The 12,893-nt window shown below is 33.5% G+C and overlaps 1 protein-coding gene across 1 annotated transcript in view; it reads left to right on the forward strand.

The window, feature by feature from the left end:
- The window catches only part of DIAPH3 (diaphanous related formin 3), a 578,378-nt gene that overhangs the window by 291,185 nt on the left and 274,300 nt on the right, over positions 1 to 12,893 (forward strand). The window contains exons 19-20 of the mRNA XM_053563890.1: positions 6,166 to 6,260; positions 10,722 to 10,823. Of these exons, the coding sequence (XP_053419865.1) occupies positions 6,166 to 6,260; positions 10,722 to 10,823 (197 nt within the window). The remainder of the gene's footprint in view (positions 1 to 6,165; positions 6,261 to 10,721; positions 10,824 to 12,893) is intronic.

The following is a 12,893-nucleotide window of genomic DNA, read 5'->3' on the forward strand; positions in this document are numbered from 1 at the left end:
TTTTCACCTGTTCATTATATGCTATTATATGTTATTTATTATGTATATTATTTATTTATCTTATTTATCATTTACTTATATACCTATAACTCTGCAGTTTTTTAATCTGTACAGTTAGCAGTTCCTCAACACCAGCCTCCCTTCTGATACAATTTGCAAGTTCAGGGGTCCTCTACATCACTCTCAGGTTTCGTAATTCTTGAAAAGGACATAGAGAACTTGCTGACGTTGTTTATCACAGCAACATGGTAGATTATAATCAGTGAAGTAAAAAGGTGTATGGGCTGAGTACAGAAGAGCTCCCAGCATGAACTTTCCAATTTTCCTCTCCCAGTGGAATTGTAGGCAGCACTAATTGCTGCAAGGAATGATGTATGACTGAGTATTACCCACCAGGAAAGCTTACCTGAGCCTTGGTGTTCAGAGACGTGGGCATGGTTGAACCTCACCCAACATGTGACTGACCTTTTGTTTAGCCCTTCCAAAGATAGAGCTGATAATATGTGGCCCCAAACTCCTACCATAAATCATATCATTAGCACAGACTACCTGATAACAAAGACACATTCCAGGCATGTCATTTCCAAGGGTTTAGAGAATTCCTCATAGGAGCAAGGGGAAGGGTCGGGACTTACTTGAGTAAGGTTAATCCCTCACAGTTTTGTACCTTTTTAAAATGCATTTTATTTTAATAGTATCCACTTTAAATTATTTTATAGTGTTATTATGATACATTCTGCATATAGGAGAGGCACAAAATGCACAGTACAGTTTAATAATAAGCAAATACTCATAGCTAAAGAAAAACATTAACTCACCTTTAGCAGCTTGTATGGTACATGACCCCCTTCCTGTGAGAAGTAACTTTGTCCTGAATAGTGGGTCAAACATTTGTTTTCTTTTCTTTACAGTTTTGTCAATCATGTACATGTTTCTAAATGATACATTCGGCTTTGAGTGGCTTTGAATTTTGCATAAATTGTCAAACCATGTTAATGCTTTCTGCTACAGAATATTCATTTTCATTACTGTGTGGTATTGTATTATTTGACTATTACACTTCATTAAATGGTTACTTAACATTTGGATTGTTTCCAGTTTTGTTGCTAATAATGTATGGTTGAGCAAACTATGGCCCTTAGGTTAAATCTTGGTCCACTGCCAGTTTTTATAGAGTAAGTTTTATTGGGACATTGCCAGGCCATTTGCTTAGATAAACTTTATGGCTGTTTTTGTACTGCAATAGCTAAGTTGGTAGTAGTGACAGAGACTGTGTTGCTAGGTAGCATCCCCTGATTTAAATATGCATTTTTTTATATTTGTGTCAATTTATTCTTCTATGAACAATTGTTGGGTGTTCCCTTTCTACCACATCCCTAATACCAGCTGTTTTACAAGGATCTAGCATGATTTTTTTTTTTTTTATTGTTGGGGATTCATTGAGGGTACAATAAGCCAGGTTACACTGATTGCAATTTAGCATGATTTTTTTATTCATCTTTTTTTTTTTTTTTTTTTTTTTTGGCCTGGGGCTCGGTCATATGGGGCTGGCGCCTTACTCCTTTGAGCCACAGGCGCCACCCTTATTCATCATTTTAAGGGTTTATTGAGCCTCCTTAATATGATGATTTGTGTGTTTCTATTATTCTGGAAAATTCTCAGCATTTACTTTTTAAATATGCTTCTTTACTGTTCTCTTTCAAATTTATATTTTGGATTGCCTGTTGAATTTTTGAAGCATTATTATTCATCTTCTATGTGTCTGAACCTATTATTTTTTCATCCCTTTGTCTCTTTATGATGCATTTTGGATGACTTCTTTGACCAAGTCTTTTCTATCATCAATTTTATTTTCTTCTGATACCTAATTCATATATTGAGTTTACATTTGTAATACAGAGTATCCAAAAGTCACCCTTAAAGTTGCCATACATAGGGAAAATGGCAAATTGTAGTTAAACGTACCTTTATTTACAAAATATTTATTCCAAAATTTTATATAATTATTCCCAATATATTCTGTGCATGTTGACCACCTAAAATTTTGGGACCATATGATTGAACTTGGAAGACATTATGTTAAGTGAAATAAGCCAAACCCTTAACTACTCCAGCTATATGAGAGGCTGGAGTAGTTAAGGAGGAAGGGGAAATGGGGAGATATTGGGCAAAGAATATATAGTTACAGTTAAGTAGGAGGAATAAGTTGAAGAGATTTAGTGTATGGCATAGTATCTATAGTTGATGATACATTGTTTGTGACTAATGTAAGGGCTATTTATTGCTGATTCAATTTCATTTCCAGGTCTGTCTTGATTTTGTTTCTTTTCAAGACAACTTTTTGTTTTATTCTGTATTTTCTTAGTCTCCATTTCATTTATTTATGTTCTGATCTTTATTATTTCCTTTCTTCTGATAATGGCATAATTTGAGTTAAATTTATATTTTTCTAATTTCATGAGGTACAATTAAGTTATTTGAGATCTTCTATATGGTATAAGCTTCTCACTTAGAAATATTTTTACTGTATCTCAGATCTTGGTATGTTATTTTTCTATTTTTATTTTTTTAAAGACACTTAAATTTCCCTCTTAATTTCTTTGACTCCATTGGTTATTAGGAGCATGTTGTTTACTTTCTATGTAGTTATAAAGTTTTTGACATGCTTCCATTATTGACGTCTAGCTTTATGCTATATTGTGGTCAGAAAATATACTGATATAAATTTCTGTCTTTTTAAATTTGTTCAGAGTTGTTCTTTGGCCTAACATGTAATCTAGCCTCATATGTACTACATGTAGTTGAGATGTGTATCCTGACTGATGGAATTTTCTGTACATAGTTATTAGTTTCATTTGGTGTAGAGTTCATTCTAAATCAATTCTTTTTAGTTGATTTTTTTTTTTGATCTGAAAGTTCTGTCATTGCTAAAAGTGGAGTGTTGAAGTCACCTGCTATTATTGTATTTTATTTTATACATATTTTTGGGAAAAATAAACAGTATTTATTTGCTCGTTGTTAGTGTATGAAAGTAAAGACTCCTCATTCCCCCATGGCTGCCCCAATGTAAGTAGAACCATGATCGATATTCAAGGAAGAAGGAATATAAAGTGGGAATAGAATCAGCAAAGCTGGTGAAAGACCGTACATGTCAAACAGAGACCTTCAAGTCTTCACTAAAGTCTATTTGATGGGACTAGGTTCCCCGTGGAAAACAGTATGTGAGAGAACTGCTACATTCAGAATCTGTGTGAGGGACACAGAAACAGCTCTTTAGGAGGCAGAAGCAGGGGAGAATGAACAAGTAAGGCACAGGGACATGTGGGATCACTAGAAGCCTTTGGGTGGAACCAAAGGGCAGGAAATACCAGAAAATACTTAGTTACTAAGAGAAAAGGTTGATAGTGTGTAAGAATGCATGTATTCAAAGATCAAAGAATCCCTGGGAACCTGAAAGTTACAGCCATGGCCCATGACTTCTGAATTGTCTGCAACTGCTATTTTGAATGCTTTGTTAGACAGTTCATACTAATCCATCTCTAACATAAAGTTCCCGGCACCTCATTTGTTCTTTAGGTGATATCATTTTCCCCTGCTTGTTCTTAATCATTGTGGTCATACACTGGGGCCTGCACATTGAAGAAATAGGTATTTATTTTTGTCTTCACTGTCTAACTTTGTGAACAACTTTCAACACTAAGTCTGTCTAGGTGTGTATTGCTGCTGCCTGTTCAGTGTTAGGGAATGTCATATGCCCAGGACTCCCGTGATTGGCACAGCACAGGCTGGTGTCCCTCTCCCCATTTTTGACCCAGCATCAGACCAGACAGAATCCTGTGGTTTCTAATTCTGATATAGCACTGCATGGCACCCAAAGCCATGGCTTTGTGTCCTGACTACAGATAAATTTTGTTTGTAACCCAGGGCAGCTACAATACTGACAGTGGCCAAAATTCTAATCTTTCTAATATGATCCACAGGATCCTATCTGTTATTTACATGGATCTAGTGACTCAGGTACATGTACTTGTCTGAAGTCAGGGTCCATGAGGGTTTTACTATGTCAGTTTTCTTCTTAGAGACAAAGAAAATGTTCTGTGTTCACTTCTCTCACCTTCTCCCACTGGACAGTATTTCTGTCTTATGCTGTGTTGCCTGGGGCTATGGGAGGGGGGTAATAGGATAATCTAAAACATTTTTTCCACATTGTCAATGCATCATTCTTTAGTATTATGTTATATTCAATAACTGTGCCTGGTTTCTTTAGCTCTTGTGAAGGCATTTTCCCAAGTGGTTAGTAGTTCAAACTGATATTTCTGTGGGGGGACAGGAGGGCAATCACTGGAGAGTCTTACTTTGCCATTTTCAGTTATTATGTTTTGTGCTTTCCAGTGTCTACTGTGGAGTTACCTTTTGTCATTCATAAATATCTATGTATTCTAGTATTACTTAAATACTTTATTTCACCTGTTTTTTTTTTGTTTTGTTTTGTTTTTGGGGGCATATAGGATTATAGACATCCATAGTTCAGCATATTTATCTCATATTTATTACTTCTTAGATTTAGACATGTGTAAATGTAACTGCTAATATGAACACAGACAGTGCTATGGTATATTTGTATATGATCTGATATATCCAAGAATGAGAAAAGAAAGAAGCAAGTCATGTTTCCTTATTTATGAAAAATAATGTTTCTTTTAGTATCCATTGGGGATTAAAATCTATGGGTGCCCAAGTTTCTTCCAGTTGGCCTTTCATATCTGTGGGTTCTATAATTATTATGTAGATCAAACACCTGTGGATCAAATCTATCTGCAGTTGACTGAGGATGTAGAATCCAAAGATGTAGAAAGCTGAATGCAGTGCCTTTATAAAGAAATACCTATAGGACAAATAATGTAAAAATTCAGTGAATAAAAAAAAAAGTAATGTGCCATTCCTTTGCAAGTGTTGGGTATGTTCAGAAAGTGACATCTTCTTGAACATAGAAACATAATGGTAGAGTAAGGGGGGAGCTAGCAAAAACATGTGATCTAATGTTGTGAAAATGTATGTCTAGACCTCTATAGCTTGTGACAAGATCATTATGTCATAATAGTAGATATTAAAAGGTTTCAAGAAAAATGTAGATAATGTTTGGAATTCTGTTTTTTTTTTTTGCAGTTTTTGGCCGGGGCTGGGTTTGAACCCACTGCCTCCGGCTTATGGGTCCTGTGCCCTACTTCTTTGAGCCACAGGCACTGCCCTGGAATTCTTAATAGTAACATTATCCTATATAATCCATTTGGATAATTTCCCTTGAAAATTTGTTCTCTTTTTTTTCTTTCTTTTTTTTTTTTACAGTTTTTGACCGGGCTAGGTTTGAACCCACCACCTCCAGCATATGGGACTGGTGCCTTCCTTCTTTGAGCCACAGGCGCTGCCTGAAAATTTGTTTTCTTAAATTGGATATTTTAAACTTTACTCGTAAAGGCCAATTCTTTATCATTTTGTAGTATTAAGGTACTATTACTTGTGAAAGTGTTAATGTATGGCTTAGTAGTTTTCTTAAAATACTTTTTGCTGAACTACAGGGTGTCTCAAAGGTAGCCTTACATACATACATAAGGAAAATGAGAAATTATAGTTAAATATATAAATAAAACATTTCTGTATGTGTTAATATATAAATATAAAAATATTTAAAATATAAAATTTAAAATATATACGAGCTTGTTTATGTCCTTCAGTATGGCAACCTTTGGGATACCCTGTTTTTAGGAGGGCTGGAAGATATTATACAAGCAAATAGTACCTACGTTCAGACAAATATTACTTGTACAGACTGGAGTTTTATCATTTGTCTCATTGCAATGTTATGTTTTTATAGTTTTCCTAACTTATTTCAGTTTTTTAATCACATGAAGATGGCATCATTCCTGTGGTAGGGAAACATAGAAGCATTTAAAAATTAACCTCAGATCCAGCATAATAATATAGGATTATTGTTTTAATACTAGATCTAAGACTGTAAAAGTATAAAATGGTAAAGAAGTTTTTCCTATGTGTTACATATTTAAATTCTCTTGTTTTATAAATGTATTTGTGATCCTATAAATGGAACTACATCTAAAGTTCTTTTTCTTACCTTATTTATTATTTGTCCTGTTTTTTCTCTCTCAGCAATCTTCCTGGGCTCTTTTCGGGTGCCATATGAGGAAATCAAAATGATGATATTGGAAGTAGATGAAACACAGTTGGCAGAGTCTATGATTCAGGTAAACAAACTGGCACAGCTTAAACGCCAATATTTTGTTGCAAGCTTCTCATTAAGAAGAAATCTGTAAGTGAAGCAAAATTCTTAACCTATTCATTCAACTGGAAAATCATTGCTGCATAATTAGTTTTAGCATAACTTCTGCATTGCCAGGAGAGAAAACTTCGTTTTCTCTTAACTGCAAATGATATACAATGTTACCAAAATGATTACATTTCAAAAATTTTAAGTGACTTTCTGAAAAGCAAATTATTTCATTTTACATTTTTGTTTTTGGTACTCTTTAGGCCAGCAATTAGTTAATTTAAGTTTTGTTACCTTAGCCTTTTTAGAATTTGTTTTTCTTAGGCTCATAAAGTATTATTTGGTATAGAAGATTGAAAGAGTTTTTGTTTTAATTAGAGTTACCTTTACTAACAACTTTTATCGGAGTCCTTTGTGCTCCTATACAAGTACAAGGTTTCTTTTGCATAGCATAATATTCTGGACTTATTCAGAATTTACCTGATTTTTAAAATGCTTTTTACCATAGTAATTTTCAATGAATTTTATATTTTTAATGGTGTCAAAGCTGCTTGCTGAATTCCAGTAATGTATATCTTGATAAAATTTAAAACTTGTACAATCAAAACACAATTATATAACTATAAAATACCTTCAGTTTACCATCTCTAGTTCTGATAATGGGTATACTTGGATGGCTTTTTACCAATAAAAAGAAACCAGGTATTATTTCTTATTATTGATAAGCAATTAACATTGTTTTAGACATTTTAATTAATTAATAAGTAATACCTTTATAAGTTGTTCTAAGTTTTTCCTTTCTTGTCTTCTAAATGTGGTGGTAATAATTTTATTAATGATTTGTGCTTTGAGAATCTTAGACTCATGAACTGCCTAACTGAACAACTCTTCTTGAAGCTTATTTTTCTCCAAGAAAGTTCTTTTTACTGGATTTTCATCATTGTTTTTGTTGATTGTATATGTGTTGATTGCTGGAAGTAGATTCCAAGTTCCTTATAGAAAATTTTGTTACTGGACATATATTTGTATTTCTTATAATGAATTTCTTAAATATTTACTGAGTAGCATTTAGCTTGATTACATGAATGTTTGGATGACCCATGTAAATTTTATTGTCTACATGTGGAAAAAGGTGATTTTCATTTTAAAAATCATGTCCAAAGTACATTCAGCTTCATATATTTCTTATTGTGTCAATTTTCTATTGTCACTGTTACCATTCTCCACAAAGTCAGTGACTTCAGTTATTATCTTATGTGTCTGTAGAACAAAAATCTGACACTGGTCTTACTGTGCTAAAATCAACCCGTTGGGAGAAAGAGACTGTGTTCCCTTCTGTAGGCTCTGTGGGATCCATTTCATTGTCTTTTCCAGTGTCTCATCTCATGGCTGCGTCCTTTCCATGGCTGGTTAACCTCTATCTTCATCTTCCAAGGCTGCGGTATTGGATCTTTCTGTTCTTTTTCTTCATAGTCACTTCTCCTTCTCACTCTATTCTTACTCTTCTACTTTTGAGGCATTTTTGGTTAAATTTGGCATACCCAAGTAATCCAAGATAATGACCCTGATTTAAGATCAGCTGACAGCAACCTTTATTCCATCTGTAACTTTAATTGCCTTTGTCCTGACTAATAATTTCATAATTTGGAGATTAGAAATGCATATCTTTAGAAGTGAGTGTCATTTTTCTGCCTACCACTTATAACTAAATACAAAATTGGTTTCACAAATTTAAAAACTGAAAAATTATTTTGAACATATATAAGGTTTTCATATATTCATTAAAAAGTAAATTTCCTACTATTTTTACTCTTATTTTTTAATTTGTCAAGTATGTTCTCTTGCCGGACGCAGTGGTGTGTGCCTGTAGTCCCAGCTACTTGGGAGGCTGAGACAGGAGGATCGCTTGAGTTCTGGAGTTCTGGGCTGTAGTGCAATATGCTGGCTGGGTGTCCGCATTAAGTTTGGCATCAATAGGGTGACCTCCCATTAGCGGGTGGGGTGGGGCACCAGCTTGCCTAAGAAGGGGTGAACAAGCCCAGGTTGGAAATGGAGCAGGTCAAAACTTCCATGCTGATCAGTAGTGGGATTGCACCTGTGAATAGCCACTGCACTTCAGCCTGGGCTACAAAGTGAGACCCTGTCTCCTAATAAATAAATAAATAAATAAATAAATAAATAAATAGTATGTTCTTAATTTTAATGTGAATAACTTCCTATTTTGAACAAGGCATGGAAATAGAACATTATGTTGTTATAATCGTTTATTTGGTTGGGGCTTTGTACATTGTTTATTTTTATTTTGGTATATTTAATTATTTATTCATATATAATAGATAGTCATCAGTATATCATTTTATGCCATTTTCCTACATTTTTACCCATTTATCTTTGCCACATCAGTCTTTTATTCATTTTACAATATTTTATTGTACCTATCATGTTGAGGGGTACCTGATTAGGCTCAATCCGAGATAGACTTCGCGTTTTTAGAATTTATATAACAGTTTGGCAAGGGAAATGACATTTGCATGCATAATTACGATACAAGATGAGTAAAGCTTTATTGAGATTAGAAGTAGAGAATGTGTAGGGGAGTGAGCTTTGTGTCTGTTTGTATGGAGGCCAGGGCACTTAGAGGTTGAATTCAATTCCCTTTGTCCTGTAACCTAATATTGGTTATAGAAAAGGGGAATTGTATGAAAAACATAGTGAAGGACAGTTGTTTTGGCAGTAATAATATTGTAAGCTGTGAGGGAAAAGCTGGGTGTGTTCTGATCTCTGCAGTATTAAACTTAACAGGAGCTTAAGATTTGTAAAGGGTATAAGAATTTGGGTAACAGGAGATACAAAGAAGGTTGGGCCTGCACATTTATCAATTTCAATAGTATTTTTACATTAAAATGCAAAATTAATAAAGTGAAAAATAGTTAAATTTCTGATAAAAGATTAAAATCCTCTTAGGTGTATTAATTCAAAATATTGAAGGGGATTTGGTGGCTATCTAAAAGGTGATTATCAGATGTACAATATGATAAATAACTCAGACACTCCAACCCTCTACTAAAATGGTTAAGGACAATACTATATAAGTAATCGTGTCTTTTGGTTTTAGGCATTCCACTGAGAGAAATTTCTATTTATGTGACCATAATTGTATACTTCTGTCGTTTTTATTCCATTTGGTCGTATTAATAGTGAACACTTTTCCAGGGATAATCTTAAATTGCTTCCCTTTTTTGTTTGTTTTTGTCCAGTCAACCAAGTTTTTGTCTAAAGGTACACATAGAGTCAATAACTTGTTTTTTAATCTAACTGGTTTTGAAATATAACACTCTCTAGCAGTATTTTCAACTAATAACACTTTTGGGAGATTTCCTCCAAATAAAAATATTTAGCATGATGTATGATTAATTATTATTCGTACTTGACTTGGGTTTGTATGGAATTTACTGACATTATAATTTGGAGTTTTCAGCACCAACTTCTCCTTTTTTCTCTTAATTTTAATATCAGTGCACTAGTTTCTTGTAACACTATTATGGTTTATTATATTTTGATACAGAGAATCTACATAGATTTTGTTCAAGGGATTGTTCAATTACGTGAGTTCCATCAGGAAGACAAAATTAATATGTGTGTTCCCTTGGTCTTTCATCAAGTGGTTCTCTTAAGTATATGGCCTGGCTGTGCATGTCTGTCTGGCCGACAAAGAAGCCAGAGCAGCCAAATGAACCAGTGGTTTCTGGACTGCAGATGATGTGGATAAAGGGTTTTAATAGCTGTGGGCACTTAAGTTCCTAAAGGATCTCTGTGAATGCTTTTTATCTGCAAGGTGTATCATCCTGTGGCGTCAATGCCTTTTTTCATTTTTCTTTCGCATCAGAAAAGTTACTTTGTCTTTGTTTTAGAGACATCTTCAGTTTTTATTAATAAAACTATATTCGTGCTATTTAAATCTTGCAAGCACTTCTGTTAAAATTCTCTTGATTTCTTTTCTATTCTTTCCCTTGCCTTTTAGTAGCAATATGATGATTTCTTTTATCCCCCCGAGTGAAGTGTTAAAATATGTTTGGCTTTGCCTGAAATTTCTGACATTTAATTCCCTAAAGCTGAAATGTAATGGATCGCATTTATCCAGGTGAGAAAGCTGTTCCTTTGGTATAGGTTGAGTTCTCTTTCTCAATTATATAGCTAATCAAATAAACATTCAGTAGTGCTTGATTTGAATATATAATAACTCTGAGTTAAAGAAAAGGAAAATTGACTGTTTTCAAGATGCAGGGAATGTTGCTTAAGGCTTAGTACAAGGAAGGTTACCTAGAAATAAAACTGAAGATTAACTTCACTGGTTTCCTTTCCATAGTTTATAAATTCATTTCTTTTTACTTTGAGGACACGTTTAGTAAAAGTATTTTCTTTTAATTTTAATTTTTAGAATTTAATAAAGCATCTTCCTGATCAAGAGCAATTGAATTCATTGTCTCAGTTCAAGAGTGAATATAACAACTTATGTGAACCTGAGCAGTTTGCTGTTGTGGTAAGTACTGAGTCTCAGAATTTTTACACTGTGAAATAAGAGAAAGTAAAATGTTAAGGTTTTTTGCACCCTATCTTGCTTTTTTTAACCTAAGGATATTCATGAGAAATAATCTTGATTTAAATTATATATTGAAACTCTTTCCATAAATAAAATTCAAGAGGCTTTTGAAACGTGTATATGTAACTTTTTATATTCTCAATTTAATGTCAGAATATAAAATGAAAATTGCACTCCTTAAGAATAGAGACTATATTTTGATTTGTTTTTGAGCTATGTATTCCATCACAGTGTAACCTTCAGTTTCTTGTTCTGATCACTCACTTGAGTTCATCTCATAGTTTATACTCAAAACTTTGAGATATAGTTTCTTTCTTGGCAATCAGGGTAAAAAATGAATTCATTAAAAAATATCTTTGAGCACCTCGATAATCATCTTGTTCTAGCCTCCTATTTTACACAAGGTAGAGGGAGAAAAACTTTCGAATGGTATATATTAACTGTATTTCAACTTAAAATTTAATTAAGTTTTTTTGTTCTTTTCTCCAACAGTTTTTAAGTTGGTCATACTTTGTCATCGTAACAGTAATTTAAAATGCTGTTTTTTAAAATAAGATTAGTTTTTCCTCCTTAACTTTCAGTTATATGACCACTTTTCAGGGCCAGGATAAAATTTTATTTGATGTAATTTTAAAAATTCAGATTAGCTAACCTAAAAGCTATGTCTGCACCCCATATTTGGCATATTGTAGACATTTACTCTTAAATTCCTTCCTGTCTCTTCATAAATCTACTCTACTTACTCACCTTAACCCCAGAGTTCAAAAAATTCCAAGTAGAACACAAAAAGCAAAACAGCACAGGTTTTCCACTTCACAGTCTTATAATTTTTATTTAAAAAACTTTTAAACTGATTGTTCTATGGTGCATCTTTCAAGGGTACATGTGAAACTTAGTAAATGTAGAATATAAACGTCTTAACACAATAACTAAGAAAATGCCAGGAAGGCTATGTTAACCAGTGTGATGAAAGTATGTCAAATGGTCTACAAAACCAGTGTATGGTACCCCATGATCACATTAACGTACACAGCTATGATTTAATAATAAATTTAAAAAAATAAAATTGTTGGTAAAATAAAATTAAAAAAAAGACTCTTACTTTTTAATTCTCCAAGGTATTCTCTTCTTCTCTCTCCTTTTTCTTCCCGTGTCTTTTCCTTTTTTCTACATTTTCTTGTTTATTTCCTATTACATGCTCACTTTGTTTTACTCTTTTTTTTTTCTTTTTTCTTTATTTTATTTTATTTTATTTTATTTTTTTATTGTTGGGGATTCATTGAGGGTACAATAAGCCAGGTTACACTGATTGAAATTGTTAGGTAAAGTCCCTCTTGCAATCATGTCTGGCCCCCATAAAGTGTGACACACACCAAGGCCCCACTTTGTTTTACTCTTGATTCCTGTTTTGTACTCTGCTTGCTATGTCTTCCATATAAGAATAGGTAAATATGGGAGAATTGTCATTAAATTTTTTTCTTTATTTTTTAGTTTTTTGTTTTTTTTTATTGTTGGGGATTCATTGAGGGTACAATAAGCCAGGTTACACTGATTGCAATTGTTAGATAAACTCCCTCTTGCAATCATGTCTTGCCCCCATAAAGTGTGACACACACTGAGAAACCACCCACCTCCCTCCTTCCCTCTTTCTGTTTCCCCCCCATAACCATAATTGTCATTAATTGTCCTCATATCAAAATTGAGTACATAGGATTCATGCTTCTCCATTCTTGTGATGCTTTACTAAGAATAATGTCTTCCACGTCCATCCAGGTTAATACGAAGGATGTAAAGTCTCCATTTTTTTTTAATGACTGAATAGTATTCCATGGTATACATATACCACAGCTTGTTAATCCATTCCCGGGTTAGTGGGCATTTAAGCTGTTTCCACATTTTGGCGATTGTAAATTGAGCTGCAATAAACAGTCTAGTACAAGTGTCCTTATGATAAAAGGATTTCTTTCCTTCTGGGTAGATGCCCAGTAATGGGATTGCAGGATCAAATGG

This window comes from Nycticebus coucang, chromosome 15, assembly GCF_027406575.1.
Source record: "Nycticebus coucang isolate mNycCou1 chromosome 15, mNycCou1.pri, whole genome shotgun sequence".
In the NCBI taxonomy this organism is placed as follows: Eukaryota; Metazoa; Chordata; class Mammalia; order Primates; family Lorisidae; genus Nycticebus; species Nycticebus coucang.